The sequence below is a fragment of the Callospermophilus lateralis genome, chromosome 16, assembly GCF_048772815.1.
Source record: "Callospermophilus lateralis isolate mCalLat2 chromosome 16, mCalLat2.hap1, whole genome shotgun sequence".
Lineage (NCBI taxonomy): Eukaryota > Metazoa > Chordata > Mammalia > Rodentia > Sciuridae > Callospermophilus > Callospermophilus lateralis.
The window spans coordinates 75,372,650-75,393,641 of NC_135320.1; the positions used below are offsets into that span (position 1 = coordinate 75,372,650).

General features: G+C 33.3%; 1 protein-coding gene across 2 annotated transcripts in view; it reads right to left on the reverse strand.

The window, feature by feature from the left end:
• Positions 1–20,992, reverse strand: part of Atad2 (ATPase family AAA domain containing 2) — a 58,931-nt gene that overhangs the window by 28,715 nt on the left and 9,224 nt on the right. For both annotated transcript variants that reach the window (XM_076835608.2, XM_076835607.2), the window contains exons 2-10: positions 18,636–18,784; positions 14,317–14,366; positions 13,126–13,291; positions 12,333–12,435; positions 11,725–11,812; positions 10,723–10,896; positions 10,043–10,160; positions 3,601–3,708; positions 276–384 (exon numbers count right to left, since the gene is read on the reverse strand). In XM_076835608.2, the coding sequence (XP_076691723.2) occupies positions 276–384; positions 3,601–3,708; positions 10,043–10,160; positions 10,723–10,896; positions 11,725–11,812; positions 12,333–12,435; positions 13,126–13,291; positions 14,317–14,366; positions 18,636–18,784 (1,065 nt within the window). The remainder of the gene's footprint in view (positions 1–275; positions 385–3,600; positions 3,709–10,042; positions 10,161–10,722; positions 10,897–11,724; positions 11,813–12,332; positions 12,436–13,125; positions 13,292–14,316; positions 14,367–18,635; positions 18,785–20,992) is intronic.

A 20,992-nucleotide genomic window follows, 5' to 3' on the forward strand; every position in this document is an offset into this window, starting at 1 on the left:
TCTACAATACTGGAGCATAGTGATGCATGCCTTTAATCTAAGCTACTCAGAAGACTGAGGCAAAAGCATCACAAATTTGAGGTAAGCCTCAGCAACTTAGCGAGAACCTGTCTGGGGGGAAATGTGAAGGGCAGTAGCTATAACTTGGTGGTAGAATGCTTGCCTACTATGTGCTCTTGGTTCAATCCCCAGCACTGCAAACAAAACTTAAAAACTATATTAAAGAACAACATTATAGTTCAAGTCGAGTACACATTTCAAAATATAGTACTCACTGAAGAATCTAGTTGCATTGGATCAACATCAGCAAGGCTAGCTCCAATTTTCATTCGATCTTTATAAATTCCCCTTAATTCATCTTTCCGAAAATTTAGTGGGAGGCACCTATGAAAAAAGATTTTTAAAAGCACAGACTTATCAATTCTCTCTTCTCCCCATATACAATGTTAGAATATTATCATTTTTCTTAATATTTGTGGGGACCCACACCTGTAATCACAGCAATTTGGGAGACTGAGGAAGGAGGATTGAAAGTTTGGGGCCAGCCATGGCAACTTAGTGAGATCCTGTCTCAAAAAGTAAAAAATAAAAAGGATTGGGATGTGGCTTAGTGGTAGAATACCCCTGGGTTCAATGCCCTTAACTAAAAAAAAAAAAAAAAAAAAAATTCAACTGAAAAAAATCTAACAATTTAAGTATTTAAATTTCCTCATTTTCTTTAGAACTTAAGTTAGAAACATTTGTATCCAAAGTTTTATTATTAAAGACATATGACCTAATGAAAAACATTAAGTAATCAAGAGGTCATAGAACCTCAAAGTCATGGTGGAGAATTTAGAAAGTAACAATACACATTGTAGTGGCTGGGTCTAACATACAGAGTATTTACCATTTACCAGATACTGTTTTAGGTGCTTTACATTAAATCCTTGCAACATTCTAATGAGGTAGGCTATTATTATTTTCCTCATTTTAGAAGAAAACTGAGGCATAGAAAGGGTAATTAATTTGCCCAAAGTCGTCCAACTAGTAAATGGTAAAGCCAAGAATCAAATGCAAGTAGTCTATTAATCTATAGATCTATAATAACTCTGGTATACTATAATACCTCTCAGCAAAATATTCATAGTCAACTAGCACGTGGATTCATATCAATCTTCTCAAGCAAGATAGTATCACTAGTTTCATATAGGAACCCTGCTCATTTTATAGATTGAAAAATGAAGATTGCTTATGTAAAAGGAAGATACTTACATGAGAATTAACCTACGTCAAGCATACCAGACTCACTCCAAGTGACAGTTTTTGTTAAGCTCAACTCCAGAAGGAACTTATTTTTTTATCATTTTTAAATGACACATAATAATTACATGTTCATGTGGTACAGTGTGATGTTTAGGTACATATATAATATTCAAACCAAGGCATTCAGAAAATTCATCACCTCATACATTTATCATTTCTTTGTGGTAAGAACATTCAAAATCCTCTTTTCTAGCTATTTCAAAATAGTCAATATAATATTGTTAACTACCTTCAACAGAACTATACAAGAGAACAGTGCCATAAGGAATTTACACTGTGAAATCTAAGATAAACAAATTTTCAATCGTAGCTTTTTAAAGAATATTTCTTTTTGTTTTTAATTGGCACATATTAATTATACAGAATAGTGAGCTTCATTTTAGCATATTTGTACATGATTAATTTAATTCCCTAAGAAATCCCTTTGTCCTTCCCCATTCCTTTCCTCTCTATTAATGGTCTCCTTTCTATATTCATGAGGTCTTACATCTGTCTCCCCACTCCCAACTTTAAAAAAGGGTGTATTTTTTGGCGGGGGAGGATGTGCTGGAGATTGAACTCATTGGCTTAACCACTGTGTCACATCCCCAGCCTTTTTTCATATTTATTTGAAGATAAGAGCTCGCTAAGTACCTGAGGCTGGCTTTGAACTCATGATCTTCCTGTCTCAGTCTCCTGAGTTGCCAGGATTATAGGCGTATGCCACTGTGCCCAGCTAAAAGGTTTTTTTTTTTTTTTAAACATATTACTACATAGGGGATTCAATTAGCATTTCCATGAATGAAAGCAAAGAAAAATTCAAGTAGTCAAATATAGTTTTCGAATGATCTAACTCATTGCTGTCCAACAGACACGAAATGCAAGCCACAAACTACACTTTTAAATTTTCTGTTAATCTTACTAAAACAAAGAAAAAAAGTGCTGGGGCTGGAGTTGTGGCTCAGCAGTAGAGCACTTGCCTAGCACGCTCGAGGTACCAAGTTCAATCCTCAGCCACATAAAAATAAATAAATAAAACAAAAGTACTGTGCCCAACTATTAAACAAAACAAAACTAAAAAATATTTTAAAAAAGGAAAACAATGCAAGTAATTTTAATAATATATCTTATTTATCCTTATATATCCAAAATATCATTTCTACAATCATTTTAAAAACTGAGATGTTACACTTTTTGTAGTAAGTCTTTGAAATCTAAGCATATATTTTATAAAAACATGAACTCTGTCCCATTTAGACAAATCACATTTCAAGTGCTCCGCCACATGTGACAAGTGTCGGCCTGGGTTCGATCCTCAGCACCACATACAAAGATGTTGTGTCCGCCGAAAACTAAAAAATAAATATTAAAAAATTCTCTCTCTCTCTTTCTTAAAAAAAAAAAAAAAAAAAAGAATAAAGAATACAAAAATGATATATAAAGATAAATATCTCATGGAGTTTTGAGGTTAGCAAGAATTGTCACTTGTGGCTCAGTGGTAGAGTATTTGCATATGAGACACTGGGTTTGATCCTCAGCACCACGTAATAAATAAAATAATTGTGTTAAAAATAATCCACAATTAAAAAAGAAAAAAAAAAAAAAAAAAAGAATACAAAGAATGCTGGATGCAATGGTACATGCCAGTAATCCCAGTGTCCCAGGAGGCTGAGGCAGGAGGATCACAAGTTCAAAATCATCCTCAGCAATTTAGCGAGACTTTGTCTCTAAATTAAAAAAATAAAGTAAAATAAAATAAATGGTTGCTTTGTATGCCCCTCCTATTATTATACTCAGATTATTTTGTTTAGCATTATTTTCTACTCTAATGGTATTTTACTACTGGAGTCCAAGCAGTACATTCTCATTTATCCAACCAGATCTGTAAAATGAGAATAATCCTTGACCTTTCTACTTCATATAATTAGTGTGAAAGTCCAATAAGCTGGTGGAGTTATACTACAGAGTTATGTAATGAATAAATCTTCCAATTTTCCTTAAGAGTTTCAAATAAGAATGTACTATAAGCAAAAAAAAAAAAAAGGAATATTCCCTCAAGTGACTGTTCACTAAGTACCACTATGGGCTACCTAACAGTTCAGCAAAAAAAAAAAAAAATCATAACTCTATGTTCTAACTTATTATTTGATTCAATTATAGATGGTTCTAAGACAGTATTCTGGTTTAGATACATTAAGATGTGATGCAAATTTTTAATCAACTAAGATATACCCGTTCCCAAATTCTTCTATGTTCTCACTACTTCTTGAAAAAAAACATCAGGCAGTTCAAAAAGTCATCAATATGGCAACTCACCTATTGATGGCTCTATTACGGCTCCTTTTTCTTCTCCTCTCAAAGTGTTGTTCATCTTCAGAAGAGGAAGATGAAGTAGAGTCACTACTATGGATTGCATGTCTTCTCCTTAAGTAAAGAGGAAACGTGATATCATAATAAGGAGGGCAGGGGAAAAGGCATAGGATTTTAGCATTAGAAATACCTTATGGAGCTAAGGATATAGCTCAGTGGTAAGGTACCTGCCTAGAAATACCCAATGAACCAAAAAGGTTTATCATAAAATATTTGCTGAACCACTGAAGTAATAAGCTTTGTTGATTAATATTTGAAGGTAATAAAAGACTTGGATAACTGAAGAAGGGGAAAAAAAGAAAAAGAGGCTATGGTTGAACTGACCATCAAATATTCATTAAGAGATAGTTTGGGCAAAGTGACGTCTTTTTTTTTTCTCATTTATTTTTTAGCTATAGGTGGACACAATATCTTTATTTTATTTTACGTAGTGCTGAGGATCAAACCCAAGGCCTCATGCATGCTAGGCAAGTGCTATACCTCTGAGCCACAACCCCAGCCCGATGTCTTAGTGTTGATACAGTCAGTTATTTTAAAAAGAAAGATGAGATAGAGTATGACTGTAATTTGAAAAGGCATTTTCAATAGTATATTATATATAATTTCCCATTAGGGAGAAAATCACCTATTTCGAGAGATCAAGTAACACTGAAAAAAGAGTTTTTTCTTTACGTAGATAAAAAAACTGGGAGGGCTAGAGGTATAGCTCAGTGATAGAGCAATTGTCTACCATGCATGAGGTTCTCCATTTAATCCCCAACACTGCCAAAAACAAAAACTAAAAAGCTATAATGAATAATAAGGCCTTTTATCTATAGTATACCATCAATGTAAATTCACAACTCAATCACTTAACAACTGTGTATACAGATAAGCTACCAAGTCCATATGAGTTTTCAAGAAAAATAAGATAAAAATACTATCAAATTCTTAGCTGGTTGGCAAGAACAAATAAGATGCCAAATGCTACAAATATACAAAATATGTTTTAATCACTTCTACCTTTGGACAATTACAAAAGACTCACATAAAAAACAAAAACACCCACAAAGAATCTAGCCAAGCATACTGGTGCACATCTGAAACCCCCCATAGTGGTGCACATAGTGGTGCAACTGGGGAGGCTGAGACAAGAGAATTGCAAGTTTGAGGTCAGGCTGGGCAACTTGCCAAAGCAACTTAGGGAGACCCTGTCTCAAAATTAAAAAACAAAACAAAAAACCCTCTGGCTACATATTCTTTAATTATGCCATTGAGTTAGGTCTAGAATTTTTTCCTGAATCAAGAAAACAATCATGGAAAATAGGTATCTTCATCTATTACCTTCATAATGCATGTCCAAAATCTTCCATCCAAAAAAAAAAAAAATCTATAACTAGTTCTAGTTTTACTTAGCTCTAGAATATATGACCTGAACTAACACCAGGCAATTTATAGTCTCAATTTGTCCCAGTTGCCACCATTATTTAAAATTTTATTACTACAGAATTATATAGTAATGCAGTAATTATATGCAGTGCTGGCTCAGACACCTCTAGAGATGTTAATGTTACATACTACATATGTTGTATGCTGTAAATACACCCCCAAAATCTGAATTCTGAAACACAAATGGTTCCAATGGTTTTTCATAAGGATCTATGAAAACCCAGAAATAAATGAGAAAATAATTCTCCAATCATCCACATTAAGACTATTAAAAGCATATATTTACTAACACCTTTCTGATCCTGCTTGACAAGTTATCTCATTTAATTTTAATTAAATTTTTGGACAAGCACATCATTTTACAGTTGGGGTCAACATGGCTCATAGAATAAATTTCGGTGCCAGAATTCAAAACTATATCTATTTCAAAAATCCACATTGTAAACATTAAAACACTGGTGAATTCTAGTTTTTTCAAAAACCAGTAGTTAGAAGCAAACAACAAAAAATCTTATGGCTCAACATAAAGTTTTCAATGTTTGATTTGCAAAGTAGAAATTAATTTTAAACATCAGGCTAAGTGCAGGGAAGTGCACCTATAATCCAGCAATTCTGGAGTCTGAGGGAAGAAGATCAAGTTTGAAGCCAGACTCAGCAACTTAGTAAGTTCTAAGCAACTATCCAGACCTTGTATATAATTCCCAATAGAAAAACAAAATGAAACAAAACAAAATCCACAAAAACAAAAGAAACATAAAAGTACAGTTAAAATAGCAAACTAATTAGCACTTAATATATGCCACACTATTTTAAAGGCTTTGTGTGTATTAATTCTAAGTCTTACAATACTATGGGATAGGTGCTATTGTCCCCATTCTACAGGTCAAAAAACAGAATCATAGAGAGGTTAAATAACTTGACAAAGGTCACTAACAAGTGGTAGAGCTGAGCTCCAAACCCAAAGAGTCCGAGTTACGAGTGCAGGTTCTTAGTGATCATTCTATATTGTAGAAAGACCATTATTTCAACTTTAAAAATATGTGAAACACAAATACCCATGTCCACTTACTTTTTTCCACCACCCTACAAAAAACAAGGAAAAACCTGGCATAGACAAGTACTGGACCAGCACTTTGAACCTAGCCAGAGCTTTGACTTCTTGCCAGTTCTAGTTCTTTAACAGGTAAGTATGATTTTGAAATACTCACGAAGCAACTGGCTATTATGCTACCTTATGATTCTAAGGGGTGAGCTTTGTTCCAGAAACTAGAGTGAAAAAAATAAAACTTAAATTACTAGATGTTAACCCTCATAAGGAAGAGACTCCTTTTTCAAGGCAGCATTCTTAAAGCTCCACTATGGCAAGTGTACCTAGAGACCCTTGGAAGATCCTGAATTATGGCTACAAGGTTTGTTTTCTTCTTTTAATTTGTTCTAATTAGTTACACATGACAGTAAAATACATTTTGACACATTGAATATTTGAAGGTAATAAAAGACTTGGATAGCTGAAGAAGGGAAGAAAAGAGGCTATGGTAGAGCTGACCATCAAATGTTCATTAAGAGATGCAGCATACTACAGTGACACAGCCACATCCATGTTTATAGCAGCACAATTCACAAGACCTAAATTGTGGAATCAACCTAGATGCCCTTCAACAGATGAATAGATAAAGAAACTTTGGTGTATATACACAATGGGGTATTACTCAGCATTAAAAGAGAATAAAATCATGGCATTTGTAGGTAAATGGGTGGACTTGGAGAATATCGTGCTAAGTGAAGTAAGCCAATTCCAAAAAAGCAAAGGCTAAATGTATTCTCTGATATGTGGATGCTGATCCATAATGGGGGTGGAGGGGGAACATGGGAGGAATGGAGGAAATTTAGATAGGGCAAAGGGAGAGAGGGAAAGGGAGGGGGCCTGAGGGCAGGAAGGATGGTGAAATGAGATAAACATCATTATCCTAAGTATATGTATGAGGACACGAATGGTGTGACTCCATTTTGCATACCACCAGAGAAATGAAAAATTGTGCTCTATATGTGTACTATGAATTGAAATGCATTCTGCTGTCATGTATAACAAATTAGAATACATAAGTTTAAAAAAAAGATGGTTTGAAGTATAATTTCTTCTGGTGCTGCAAGGTTTCTTAACCACTGGTAGATACTAACAGCAATGTTCAAATGCTGCTTTGGAGATGTGCTTTACTTTTATGCCTCAGTAGCTGAAGTAGTACATGAGATATAAACAAGCTAGTATCTTCAAGTAAAAAGGATGAGCAAAATGACTACACATCATCAAGGCTGTTAGAAGATATGAGATCCTTACATCAGCTTAATAAGAAAGTTAAAGAAAAGGTTTAAAGGGCTACATTCAATAGCTCATGTAATAACAAAGTGTTGACAAGGATATAGAGAATTTGGAACCCTCCTAAACTGCTTGTGGGAATATAAAATGGAGTAACCACTTTGGAGAACAATATAGCAGTTCCTCAAACATTAAATATAGTTAGCATTTGACTCAGCAATTCCACTCCAATGGAATTATATTCCAAAAAAAGTGAAAACATATGTTCACACAAAAACTTGCACATGAATGTTTATAATAGAATTATTCATGACAGCCAAAGTGAAACACACATTTATCAACCGATATAGGATAAACATAACATGCTATGTCCATATAATGAAATCTTACTTGACATTAAAATATTTTAAAGAATGAAGTATTGATACATGGAGAAACATGGATGAACCTTGAAAAGGTTAAACCATGTGAAAGAAACTAGTGACAAGATATTCCACTTATGAGAAATACACAAAACATAATAGAGATAGAAATTAGATTTGTGGTTGGTTAGGGCTGGGGGAATGAAGAGACTGGAGGGTGATCATTAAAGAATCCAGGGCTCTTTTTGAAGTGATGAAAATGTTTTAAAAACAGACTGGTGACAGATGCACAACTCTGAACATATTAAAAGTCACAGAGTTGTACAATTTAAATGAGCAAACTGTATAATATATATTTCAATAAAGCTATTAATACAAAAATAAGTTTAAAGAGGTTATTGAAACCACCAAGAAAGTCAGCAAGTCAACTAATATGACTCAAGACAGCTTAACTCTATTAAGTTCATCCTCTAACTTAAATGTTTAAGAATCCTCCATTAGTCTATGAGAGCCAGAGGCAGGAATTCTGCCTAAGTCATTTTTACTGTTTTGCTTGGCACTCAAACATTCGTTAAATAATTGGAGAGGAAGAATATATCTATAGCAAGGAACTACTCAACAATACAAAACATTTTTCACAGGCAAAGACTAGACCCCAGGAACCAAATATGGAAACACATGAGACCAAATGTTTTTAAAAAACGAAACAAAACAAAAACTTTCTTGCGTTTGATCTTCAGCACCAAGTAAAAAATAAAGGTATTGTGTCAAACTACAATACATATATATATATATATATATATATATATATATATAAAACTTTCTCTAAAATACACTATAGGTGTTAACTGTAGAGATAGATAGTTTATCAACAAATGTTACTTCCAGAATCATAAATCCATTCAAAACATAAGAAGAAATTGAATCTCAAGGTAACTGCTAGTCTTGTTCTTCTGCTGGATCAAGTACAGGCCTGCCCCTTGAGTTGGATAGTTGCTATCCTAACTCGGAAGCTTTGTGGTGGTAGGGATTCCAGTAAATATTATACCTTCTCTTTTCCTAATGACCATTATATTTCACTATCAAAACGAGTCTTCAACAATATTCTTGGGGGCCCATCAAGATACGGAAATGAAGCCTCCCTTCAAGTACAATTATCATAAGAAACCGACAGGTTGAGTTTGCCTTCTGATCCTCTATCCTTCTGAGCCCTAATCAGGCAAAAGGGATGATGGAAAAAGAAACCTAAAAATGTAAAATGTAGCTTGTGATTCTGATAATGAATTGAAATGTCTCAGACACAAGTATATTTCTTATTTTTCCTAAAAGATGTCTCTTCAGTACTTACTAAGGTGCTTGCTATCTTCCATGACAACATAGTCAATTTGTTTTGATGAGACTTCTCAGAACTGTTCAAATAATTGAAATCTACAAAGATTTCAGTCTTACTTTGGAATAAATTAATGCTCCATTTAATGAAGGAAAAGTACCAACTTTAAATTTTTTTTTTTTTTAGTTGTAGACAGACACAATACCTTTATTTTTACATGGTGCTAAGGATCAAAACCCAGTGCCTTATATGTGAGAGGCAAGCTCTACTACTGAGCTACAATCCCAGCCCCTCTACACAAACTTTCACCCGCCACCATTTTAGTCTTTTCTCTCACTGATAAACCACCATAATGCTACTATAACCCCAATTGTTCCAATCCATCAGGGAACGTTCATTACTTAGCAGAATAAAACCTCTCATAGCCTCTTTGGACTTAAATTTGATAGATTAGCAACAATTATTAAAATGCGGAAGAAAAACACACAAATAATTTTAATAATTAAAGAAAATAAATGTTTCTTAAAATACAAAGGAAACAAATACACCCAGAAAAAAACCATAATAAGTCTAGAAGATATATAACTTAGAACATTTTCATGGTGGGAAAATATATCTGTAATACTATGTGAAGATTAAACCTATCCTCTAAATGTGAAGATTAAATAAAATAATCTATATAAAATGCTTAACACAGCTGGGAATATAATGGTAACTTCTTATTCAAGTACAGAACAGTGGTATAGAATACCTTATCAAGATGACCATTAACACTTCCCATTAGTGGAAGCAAAAACAAAAACTAGTCAGTGGTACTAGGGAGTAGAGTGCTAAAAAGTACTATTCCAAATATGCAGTTCTAGAATTCTGTTCTAATACACTCAATCCAAAGACTCTAGAATCCTACCCTAACAATCACATTATCATTAATTGTTGATTAATTCAGAACCACACCTGTTCATTCGTTTACAGTAAGGACTTCTTGGTCCTGCAGAAGATAATCTATATCTTGGTCTTGCAGGAGAAGCTGGGCCACTATAAAATATGTTGGGCTTTCTCTGGTGACGAGGTTCTGGGGGAAAATAAAATTAAAATTAAAAGTATATATAAATAAAATATACATATAAATGAAGATAACTTTACTCTTCATTAAAATACTTACAAAGGTGCTATTTTCTATGAAAGTACTAACAAATATCTACTATAGAATATATATCTTATATCATTTATGTCTGCAGGGTTGCTGCTGAAAATATGCATAACACAGACACCAACCAACTAAAACAAATAATGGCCATAAACAGCCATTGTTATGCAGATACATAACAGGTAAATCATCCGCACTGCACATGAACACTTACAAAATACTAAGGTTAAATAAACTGACAAATTAAGAAGAAAGGTATGAACCTGAAAGATATGAAAATTCAAAATAGCTCAATTATTTGCTTCGTGCAAGGCTAAAATTAACTTTCTTTGGAAAAAAATGGTTTCTTAAAAAATTTGGATAGTTTAACATAACAGTCATGAATATTCAGTAAAATGAAAATATGGGAAAAACAAAAACAAAGAAGGAACAGTAAAGAAAAAGCTGATACAAATCATCTCCTGCAAAAAGTATGAATGACACTAACTTTCCAATGGAGCCTGGTAGTAAACAGTTGCTTTTCTCTGTCTAAGATAATATCGTTTCTGATTATCTTCTTCTCCATCCTCTTCATCTTCATCATCCTCTTCATCTTCATCATCATCATCTTCATCTTCACCATCATCTTCATCTTCTTGGTCTTCACCCTCTTCAGATGATTCTATAATTAAGAAACACTTCTAGAAGGATACTCACCAATGTGTTAACAAGTTTTAACATAGCAAGTTAGGAGACACCCTTTTAAAAATTATCTACACTGAGACTGGTCATAGAAAGAACCTGTGATTCTTTTGCAACATTAAAGATTTCTTTTTAAGGAAGTAAAAAATTCTAGAATTAAAATCATCAGAGGAAGGGAAAAAAGTAAAGAAAAAAGTGTGAAGACTTCTATTAATAAGCACCAAATTGAAGTTTACAATGTTATTGCAAATTTTATTAACATAGGCAATTATACTTAAGCTTCCAAGATAATGTAGCAATTGATAAGTCTTAACATCTCCTCACTTACTTTTGCCTTTAAAACTTAAATTTGATATTCTATCTAGCCCTCCTGGCTGCCACTGAATTACATGTAGCACAAATCAAATAATTTACTTATGATAATGATAAAACATCCTCAGCAAAATTTAAAATGCATTTCAGAAAACTGGAGTGCACTCATTAAAAAATACAGATTATGCTAGTAAGTTCTAAACGGAATAGCAAAACTTAACTTTTATAATCTTTTAATTAAAATAGATGTGTTGTCTATAAATATATTATGAAAGCAAAATAACATTGTCTTAGAATTACTGCTTTCAGTTACTTTCTGAAACAAAACACTCTCCTTTTAAGCTCTCCCTTGTCCCTACTTCTTTTAAGTTACAACCAATCCTATGACCCTCAGGAACTACCATAAATGTCAGTTTCTGAATAAAAGGGCTATTTCCTACTAAATAAAAAGTACTTAAATTCAAAACCAGAAAATGGAATAAGAGAAAAAACTAACCCACACTGCCTTCTTGATTATCAGTTGTTTCTTCATCAGTTCTTTGAATACCTTTCTGTTTTCCTCTCGTGTACATATTAAGATTGCCCTATAAATGTTTAAATGAAAGCCATTAATGTAAAACACTTATAAAAAATTCATTAAGACTCCCCCAATCTTTCTTTCTTTTTGGTAGTAGGGATTAAACCCAGGGGTGTTATACCATTGAGCTACATTCACAGCCCTTTTTTGTTCTTTTTTTTTTTTTTTTTTTTTTAATTTTGAGACAGTGTCTCACTAAGTTCCTTAGGGCCTAAGTAGCTGAGGCTGGACTTAACTTGTGATTCTCCTGCCTTAGCCTCCTGAGTCACTAGAATTACAGGTGTGCACCACTATACCGGCACCCAATTTTTCTTTCTTACTTTTAAATATTTTCTTCCTTTAGATGGACCTTTATTTTATTTATTTATAAGATATTTAGAGCTATAAACTCTTAGACCTCTAGTCATAAGTGACTGATCAAACAAATGCTATACAAAATGATGACTAATTTTTAACCATAAATGGATTATATACTACAGAAAAAAATTAAATAGATTAAGTCACACCCTTAATGAAAGAATGTTTACTTTTTCCGTCTCATTAAACACTCCCAAGTCTTCAAGTTCTCTCATTCGCTGTCTACGCATCTTCTTCATGTCATCCATTTTTTGAAGTACAGCTTCAGCAGTGCTTTAAAAATTTTAATAAATATATTTCAGTAAAAACCAAATCACTTGCATAAAAACATTTTTAAATTTCTAAAAATTTAAACACATATATAGTTATTACAAAGGCTTCTAATATCTAATCTCCTTTATGCTTTATAAAAACCAAAGGTATTAAATGTTTAAGATGACCAAAAATTCACGATCTTTCTTTAATAAAAAGTTTCTTTTGTATAGTTTAACAAGGTGTTACCATTTTATTTGAAAACGCACATCACCTTCAACATTTTGGAGAATGCATATTTTAGAAGCAAAATTCCGTGTGGGTCTATCCCATAATGGAGGGAAATGGGAAAAAACAGCACTTCTATACCCCTTAAAATATTAAGTGCATTAAATCTATTTCTGAAGGAGTTCGAGTTTTGATCATGTTAGGTAAAGTAATTTGGATTTACACCCCAACTGAAAAATTAGAAAAACTGGATAAAACATAAAAGATATGTATTCAGTGTATCTAAATATTAATAAGGTGGAGAGATGAGTATGGGCTTTTCAGACCACTCTTTCCCTGAGTAGCATGTGCTGATTCTGAGAAAGGCTGATAAGAAGTACAACAGAGCTTTTGATGGACACTTAAGGGTAGAGAAGCAAAAAAAAATTTTAATGAAAAGTTTTTGCCTGATAAATCATCTCGATCTGAGGAATTTCCACTTACTTTGTTATAAGTTTGTCAAATAGCACAGACTGGTTCACAGTGCTATAACGACTTCTAATCCTACAACTGCGACGAACTTCAACATCACCATTCTCTTCGTGCAAATGTTCTGTAGTTTGAACAATGTTTCTAGTCCTCAATGAACGAGTAACTGGAATCACTTTGTCTTCACATATGCATAAAAATAAATAGATTCTAACTTAAAAAAAGAATTTAAAATAAATCAACAGAATAACTAAACTTTCATCTGGCAAATTATAGTATCTTTTCTTTTTTGTGGTGCTGGGGATTGAACCCAAGGCCTTGTGTGAGGCAAGCACTCTACCAACTGAGCTATATCCCAGGCCCAAATTATAGTATCTTGAACTTACCTTTCTTAAAAATATCAGAAAACAAAAGTAAAGTTACAGCATATACCAACTATATAATGCAGTCCTTCCATTCCCAAGAGAAGAAAGAGATGCGACAATTTGTAATAGCCCACAAACTGGAAACAACTCAAGCTCATCAAAAGATGCAGAGATAAATTATGGTATATGTATATAATGTACTATACCCAGCAAGAAAAAGCAAAAACATGGGGTGCTACTCAAAGTAATTATGCTGAGTGAAAGAAACCAAATAGCAAGACATGGTCATGTAGACCTATAATTCCAATGGCTGGGGGGCTAAGGCAGGAGGATTGCAGGTTTGAAGCCAGCTTTATCAACTTAGCAAGGCCCTTAGAAACTTTGTGAGACCCTGCCTCAAAATTAAAAAAAAAAAAAAAAATGTTTAAAGGGTGGGGATGTAGTTCAGTGGTGAAGCACCTCTGCGTTTGATTCCCAATTCCAAAACAAAATAATCCACAAAGAAACCAAATACAAAATAATACATGCTGTGTGACTCCATTTCTATAAAACTCTAAATTATACAAACTAATCTATAGTGACAGAAAGCAGATTTATAGTGACAAAAAACTGCTTTGGAATGGGGATGGGTTATGAAGAGAGGAACTGAAAGAAAGAGGGTCCTCAAAACACTTCTTGGGGGGTCATGTTATCTTCATTATCTTATTGTGGTGAAGGCTTCAAAACCTAACACACTGTACATTTTAAATACATACACGTTATTGTATATAACTCAATAAGCCTGTAAACAAAATATTAATTACATATTTAAAAAATCTGAAATGTCATTAACATTACTTACCTTCTTTGCACTCTTCTTTTTTTTTATTAGCCTGCTGTCTGGCCAACTGTCTATATGAAAAAATATATGAAATAATTCAAAATAGTTGACATAACTATGAATTCTATATTCTGCAGCACTATAAAATTAGAAGTTAAATCTGCCTGGAGAGTAAATATTCAGATATGTAAAATCTCAAAAAAAAAATAGTTTGAAAATACCTATGCTTATGTAAGTTATGGCTAAATAACATCTAACATCCCATTTTTAAATTCAACAATAAATGCATTAGCTTTTAAACAGAATTATTCAAAGCAAAGTTACTTACTTGAAACAAGAATTGAAATCCTTCATCAAGTATTTAACTAGGTGAACTATGCACTGTGCAAAAACAATACCATGTGTTTTATACCACAGGAATATACTAGTCCCGTATCTTTGAGGAATTTATAAGTATAAATAGAACTAATGCTCCTAGTGATGTATCAACTGCTTTCCAAGAACATTTGCTGACTACTGTCTTTACACAACATCCATTATTGTCATTCACATGTAGAAACAGTTCCATTTGTGAACCAGATATCACACCTGTAAAATGGCTGGCAGAATCTACTGAACTGGAATGAATATTTTCCAATTTTTGTTTTTTAAGTTGTAGATGGACACAATATCTTTTATTTATTTATTTTATGTAGTGCTGAGGATTGAACCCAGTGCCTCACACTTAGTAGGCAAGGACTCCATCACTGAGCCACAACCCCTGCCCAACTTTCCAAATTAAAAAAGAAAAAAAAAAAAGAAAAAAAAAGAAAAAGAAAAATAGTATTCATCTTTATCTTTTTTAAAAAATTCACTGAGCAAATGAAATACCATATCTCATTAACCTATTTTTGGTGACTCAATTTTCTATACATGGACAGGATGTATTTGTTAATCAACCGATATATAAGCTATTGGCAAGTGGGTTAAGTTTATACATGTGGAATTTTAAATATTATACTTTAAGATAAAAATGAAACCATCTTATCCCTGAGTCAATTCATATATTTTCATAACAATGTAAATCATCATTAATTCTGTACCTCTCTTACCAAAATACTCTGGGGCAATTCAAAGGCTTAGTTCATTCACAGGCTCATGGACTTTTCTCCTAAAGGAGCCCCTCCCTCCATTTCATATAAGAAGCTGGAAACACAATGATTAAAGCAGTATATTAACTTTTTCTTTTTTCTGTTGGCCTACAGGGGAAGGGAAATGCTTCTATCCTTGTAGGAACTGGTGAACTTTTTGTTACATTGTGAGATAGTAATATTTTTGGCTTACTAGCCACACAGTCTCTGTCACAACTACTTGACATTATAGCAGGAAAGCAGCCATAGATAAGATGAACAGACACAGCTGTGTTCCAATGAATTATTTACAAAGTCAAGTGGTTGGATTTTGTCAACTCCTGCAAATCTGATGAAAGCCATGGATCACTGGACTCTAGTTAAGAACCTCAGGATCAAAGAAATATATACATCCCATTTTCATGGTATAGTTATTCAAATATTTCTGTATTTTTCTAACCATCTTGGTTCTCTGATCTTTGGGCAAAGGGGAAGGAAGGAAGTGAATAGATAAGCAGAGTGTAGAATGTTGGCAAAAGTAAAAAGGGTAAGAAACTGGAAAAGTGCAAGAGGAGAATTCAATAAACAATATTTGTAATAATGATCTGAATATAGGAAGATGAAAGATGACCTATATATAGGAATTCTTAACAGAAGACATGTAAATGGACAATAAACAAACACTTCAATATTATTTAGCCACCAGGAAAATCCAAATCAGAATCCTTAGAATAGCTTAACACCAAAGACAGACTATGATAAGCATTGGCAATGATAGAGAAATAGGAACCCTCAAATATTATTGGCACAGCTGCCTTGGAATATAGTTAAGTAGTTCCTCAAAATGTTAGGATTACCATTTGACCCAGAAGTCCCATTTCCAGGTATATTCTCAGAAGAACTGATAACCTATATCGATCCCAAAATTGGTATATCAATATTTATATCATTATTCAAAACAGTCAAAAATGGAAATAAATCGATGCCCATTAACTGGTAAATGAATAAACAAAAACATGGCATATATGCATACAATGGGATCTTGTTCAGCAATTGAAAACATTAAATACAGATAAATACCACATATATAAAAACACTATACCAAACGAAAGAAGCTAGACATAAAAGGTCATATTGTATAATCCCATTTATATAAATGACCAGAATAGTCGATCTACACAGAAAGTAGATCATGCTTCCCAAGAGATTAGAGACAGACAGGTGTTAAGGGGGTCTAATAGACACAAAATGTCTTTTGGGGTTGATGAAATGTTCTGAAATTAGATAATGATAATTGCATACTATTGTCTGTGTACTAAAACCACTGTTTTCATACTTCACAATCATTAATTTTCTGGTATGTGAACTATATCTCAATAAAAATTTTAAAAATAGAATTTTAAGATATTTTAGAAGGGGCTAGGGATGTGGCTCAAGTGGTAGTGCACTTGCCTAGCATGAGTGGGGCACTGGGTTTGATTCTCAGCACCACATAAAAATAAAAGATATTGTGTCCACCTAAAACTAAAAAATAAATATTAAAAATGTGGATCCTGACGACTCAACTCATCCACTGCTCTACTTGAAGTGCTCCAAATGTTCATTTACATATCATGTCATGACACCATATCAGGTGGTCTTCCTTGGAAGCAAATGAATCATTTACGGTATTAAGGTCAGACTCTTAACTCATAAATCTGAGATAACTAAGGCAGTAGTATTTGATGCCAACTCACTATAAAACACAAATACAGGGCCTAGGATTTTATGGCCATTCTCTATATGAGCACTTTCAATAATCCAGAATGTTTATATTTTTCTTGAGATTATAAAAAATAATTACTCAAAGAGAATTCATAGACCACTTCATCAGCTTCAAGAATAGAAGATTTCAAGATTCAGAAATACTGGGCTTTATAGTATATTTTATGGATTCTAAAAGTTGCAATTCCCTTCCCCTATTTTATTTTACCTTTTAGGTACTTGGGAATGAAACCAGGGCACTTAAGCCACATCCCATTTTGAGGCATGGTCTTGCTAAGTTGCTGAGATAATAGATGTATACCACCACCATGCCAACTCCCTCTCCCCATTTTAATATCTCTGAAACTGGAATGTGTTTTACAACTGATGGTATGTATGGCTGATAATGTGGATTCCATAAATACAGTAGTAAACACTCCACAAATAATGAATGAAATAAAGCAAATTTAAAAATACACAATTAAGTGAAAAAATAACAAAAGCTCAAAAACTCAAAAAAGCATAACATCATTTATCTGAAAAACATATTACATAAAATAAGAAAATTCCAGGCTGGAACTATGGCTAGCAATAGCGTGCTTACAGGTGAGGCACTGGATTCCAGCCCCAGCACCACATAAAAATGAATAAAATAAAAGTATTGTGTCTACCTACAACTAAAAAAATTTAAAATGAAGCTTTGAAATTAGAAAATTCGATTTCAGAGCAGGAGGATTCATGTTTTGTAAATCATTAGAAATTAATTATGAGAAGACCATGTAAAAACAAGCATTTCATTAAACAAATTTTACTGTAATTGGAGGATCCCCCCCATTTATGTTAACCACACCAATATTTTTTTTAAGTGAATTTTCTAAACTAAACTTAGCTTTAAATTCCCTGTACCAAATTCACTCCGATTCCACGAATGTCACACTACCTAATTCACTGAAATTGATTCCTGAAGATGGGATTTAAATGGGATTTATGCCAACTACTCAGGGTTTTAGAGAAATAAAATATAAATATATACAAAGTATCTAGTCCCATCAAACTAATAAAACAACAAAACAAAAAGAATTTTGCCTCCTTTATGAAATAAGGCTGCTTTAGAAACACACAAACATACAGAAATGTACAACTGATGAAAAACTTGAAAGCAAGCAATCAGAAATAGAACTATTTTCAATGAAGGCTTTGTTTGAACTGAAGCAGAACTACAAATCATGAGCAAGTTATAATCACTAAGTTTTAACTACTTGTCATCTTCACTCATATATCACAAATGCCATTTTTGAACAAGAAAACAAAAAATAAAACTGTATAATCAACTTTTAGTCCATTAACATTCACTTGTGGCAATTTCATTTTAAATAAATAATGCTGGAATATTGATGACTGGTCAAAAACATTTTAAAAATTAAATGTAAATCTTTAATTACTACTTTAAAACTATTTTGAATTACTAGTCAATCATTTTTGTATTACCTTGTAAAATGCCTGCCATTAGCATGCTTCTCTGTTATTTCCATATTCTTATCAAAACTAGAATCTGAAGAAGTCTGGGCATTTTTTCTCAACGACTTTAAAGCACGTGTCCGGTGGTAGGTTTCAACTTCCTTAACTGAAGACCCATCCTTTAAAAAAAAATTAAGAAAGCCATCTAAGTTTTTCTTTAGGCAAAATCCCCAATTCAAATTCTGAAGTGTTTTTTCCGATTACAACTGTTACGACTACTGTCAGTGTAGGATCACTTTCATATCTAAACTAAAAATTTCCTGATAAACAAATATCAGCAATGTCTATGAAATAGTTAATATAAGATTTATTCCTGGCTTATGGCTCTATTTCATAACAAGTAGTCCAGATAGTGGAGTTCCACAACTGATTTTTTTTTTTTTTTTAAATGAGCCCCTGCCCCACACCCCCTTCCCAGCTTTACTCTGTTGTTAAATTTTATCAGGGCATTTAATTTTGTTTGGGGCAGAAATATTTGGTTGGTTCACAGCTAAAGTAAGGATTTTTATGCCACAAGAATTTTTCTAAAAATTAGACTGGAGTTCGTAAAATATTAAATGATTCATATGATTTGTTAGCACTGTTATCAGTGTGCTCATTTTAAGGATATTTGAAAAAAAGAATATCTACACCTTCATCAAGTGTTCCAAACCTTCACTTAAAACAACAAGACAAGATATCACATCACGAGGCTTTTCTACAGGTGGCTGTTATTACCTATAACTTTAGCTTTCCATGGAATATCTTCAGGGAATCCATTTCCAGATTCTCAACTTCCCTATGTACTTTTTCTTAAAACCAATTTGCCTGAGAAAGCACAAGGCACCCCATTCATTTGTCTTTCTTCCACTTTACAAAATAAAGTCCTATCACTCACCCATTCAGAATCCAACTCATTCAGATTCAGGACTGCCTCAAGGCATTAAAAACTTTCATAAAGCCAAAGGGAAAAAAAAATACTGAGGTAAGGTGTTTGGAAACTGAGTGACTGAGTAGCAAGCCACCTGGCAAATCCTTTCACTTATTAGGTAGTTTTTTTTCATTTTTTTTTTTTCTTTTTTGTGCCAGGGATTGAACCTAGGGGCACTTAACCACTAAGTCACACCCTCAGTCCTTTTTATTTCATTTATTTATTTATTTATGAGAGAGAAAGAGAGAATTTTAATATTTATTTTTTAGTTTTCGGCGGACACAACATCTTTGTTTGTATGTGGTGCTGAGGATCAAACCTGGGCGGCACGCATGCCAGGCGAGCGTGCTACCGGTTAAGCCACATCCCCAGCCCAGTCCTTTTTATTTTGAGACAGGGTCTTGTTAAGTTGCTGAGGCTGGCTTTGAACTTATGATCCTTCTGTCTCAGCCTCCCTAGTTGCTGGGATTACAGGTGTGTACCACCACACCTAGCTTTTTCTTAGAAAGTTTCTAATACTTGCTTTCAACAAAATTGACAGGAGACCTAATAAAGCTAAGAGACAAAAATAAATTTTTGAAAGTGATTTTTGAAATATTAAGCCAGAAAAACTGAGTGATGCTATCAAACAAAACTCCTTTCATTAATATCTACTTAATTATATGTACAAAAAACACTCATATTTCAACAACAAAAAATAAAGCAACCAATTAAAAAGCAAAGGATGAATTAAAAAAGTGGCATATATACACAATGGAATATTACTCAGCAATAAGAGTATAAAATCATGGCATTTGTAGGTAAATAGATGGAGTTAGAGAAGATATTAGTAAGTGGTTAGCCAATCCCAAAAAAACAAATGTTGAATGTTTTCTCTGATATAAGGAGGCTGATTTATAATGGGATAGGGAGAGGGAGCATGGGAGGAATAGACAAACTCTTAGATAGGCAGAGTTGTAGGAGAAGGCATGGGGTTAGAAATGATGGTGGAATGTGATGATCATTATTATCCAAAGTACATGTATAAAAATACTAACTGGTGTAAATATACTTTGTATACAACCAGGATATGAAAAATTGTGCTCTATATGTATAATAAGAATTGTATTGCATTCTGATGTCATATATAAATGAATGAATGAATGAATGAATGAATGAATATGCAATGGACAAGAGAAAGACACACACACAGACAGACAGACACACAGAGGTAAGTGGTGGGGGAATAAGGTTGAGGCAGGAGGATCACAAGTTTGAAGCCATCATCAGAAATTAGTGAGGCCCTCAACTGATTCTGTCTCAAATTTTTGAAAAACTGGACTGGAGATGGAGCTCCGTGGTAAAGTGCCCCTAGGTTCAGTCTCCAGTCTCTCTGTCTCTGACTCTCTCTCTCTCTCTCACACACACACACACACAC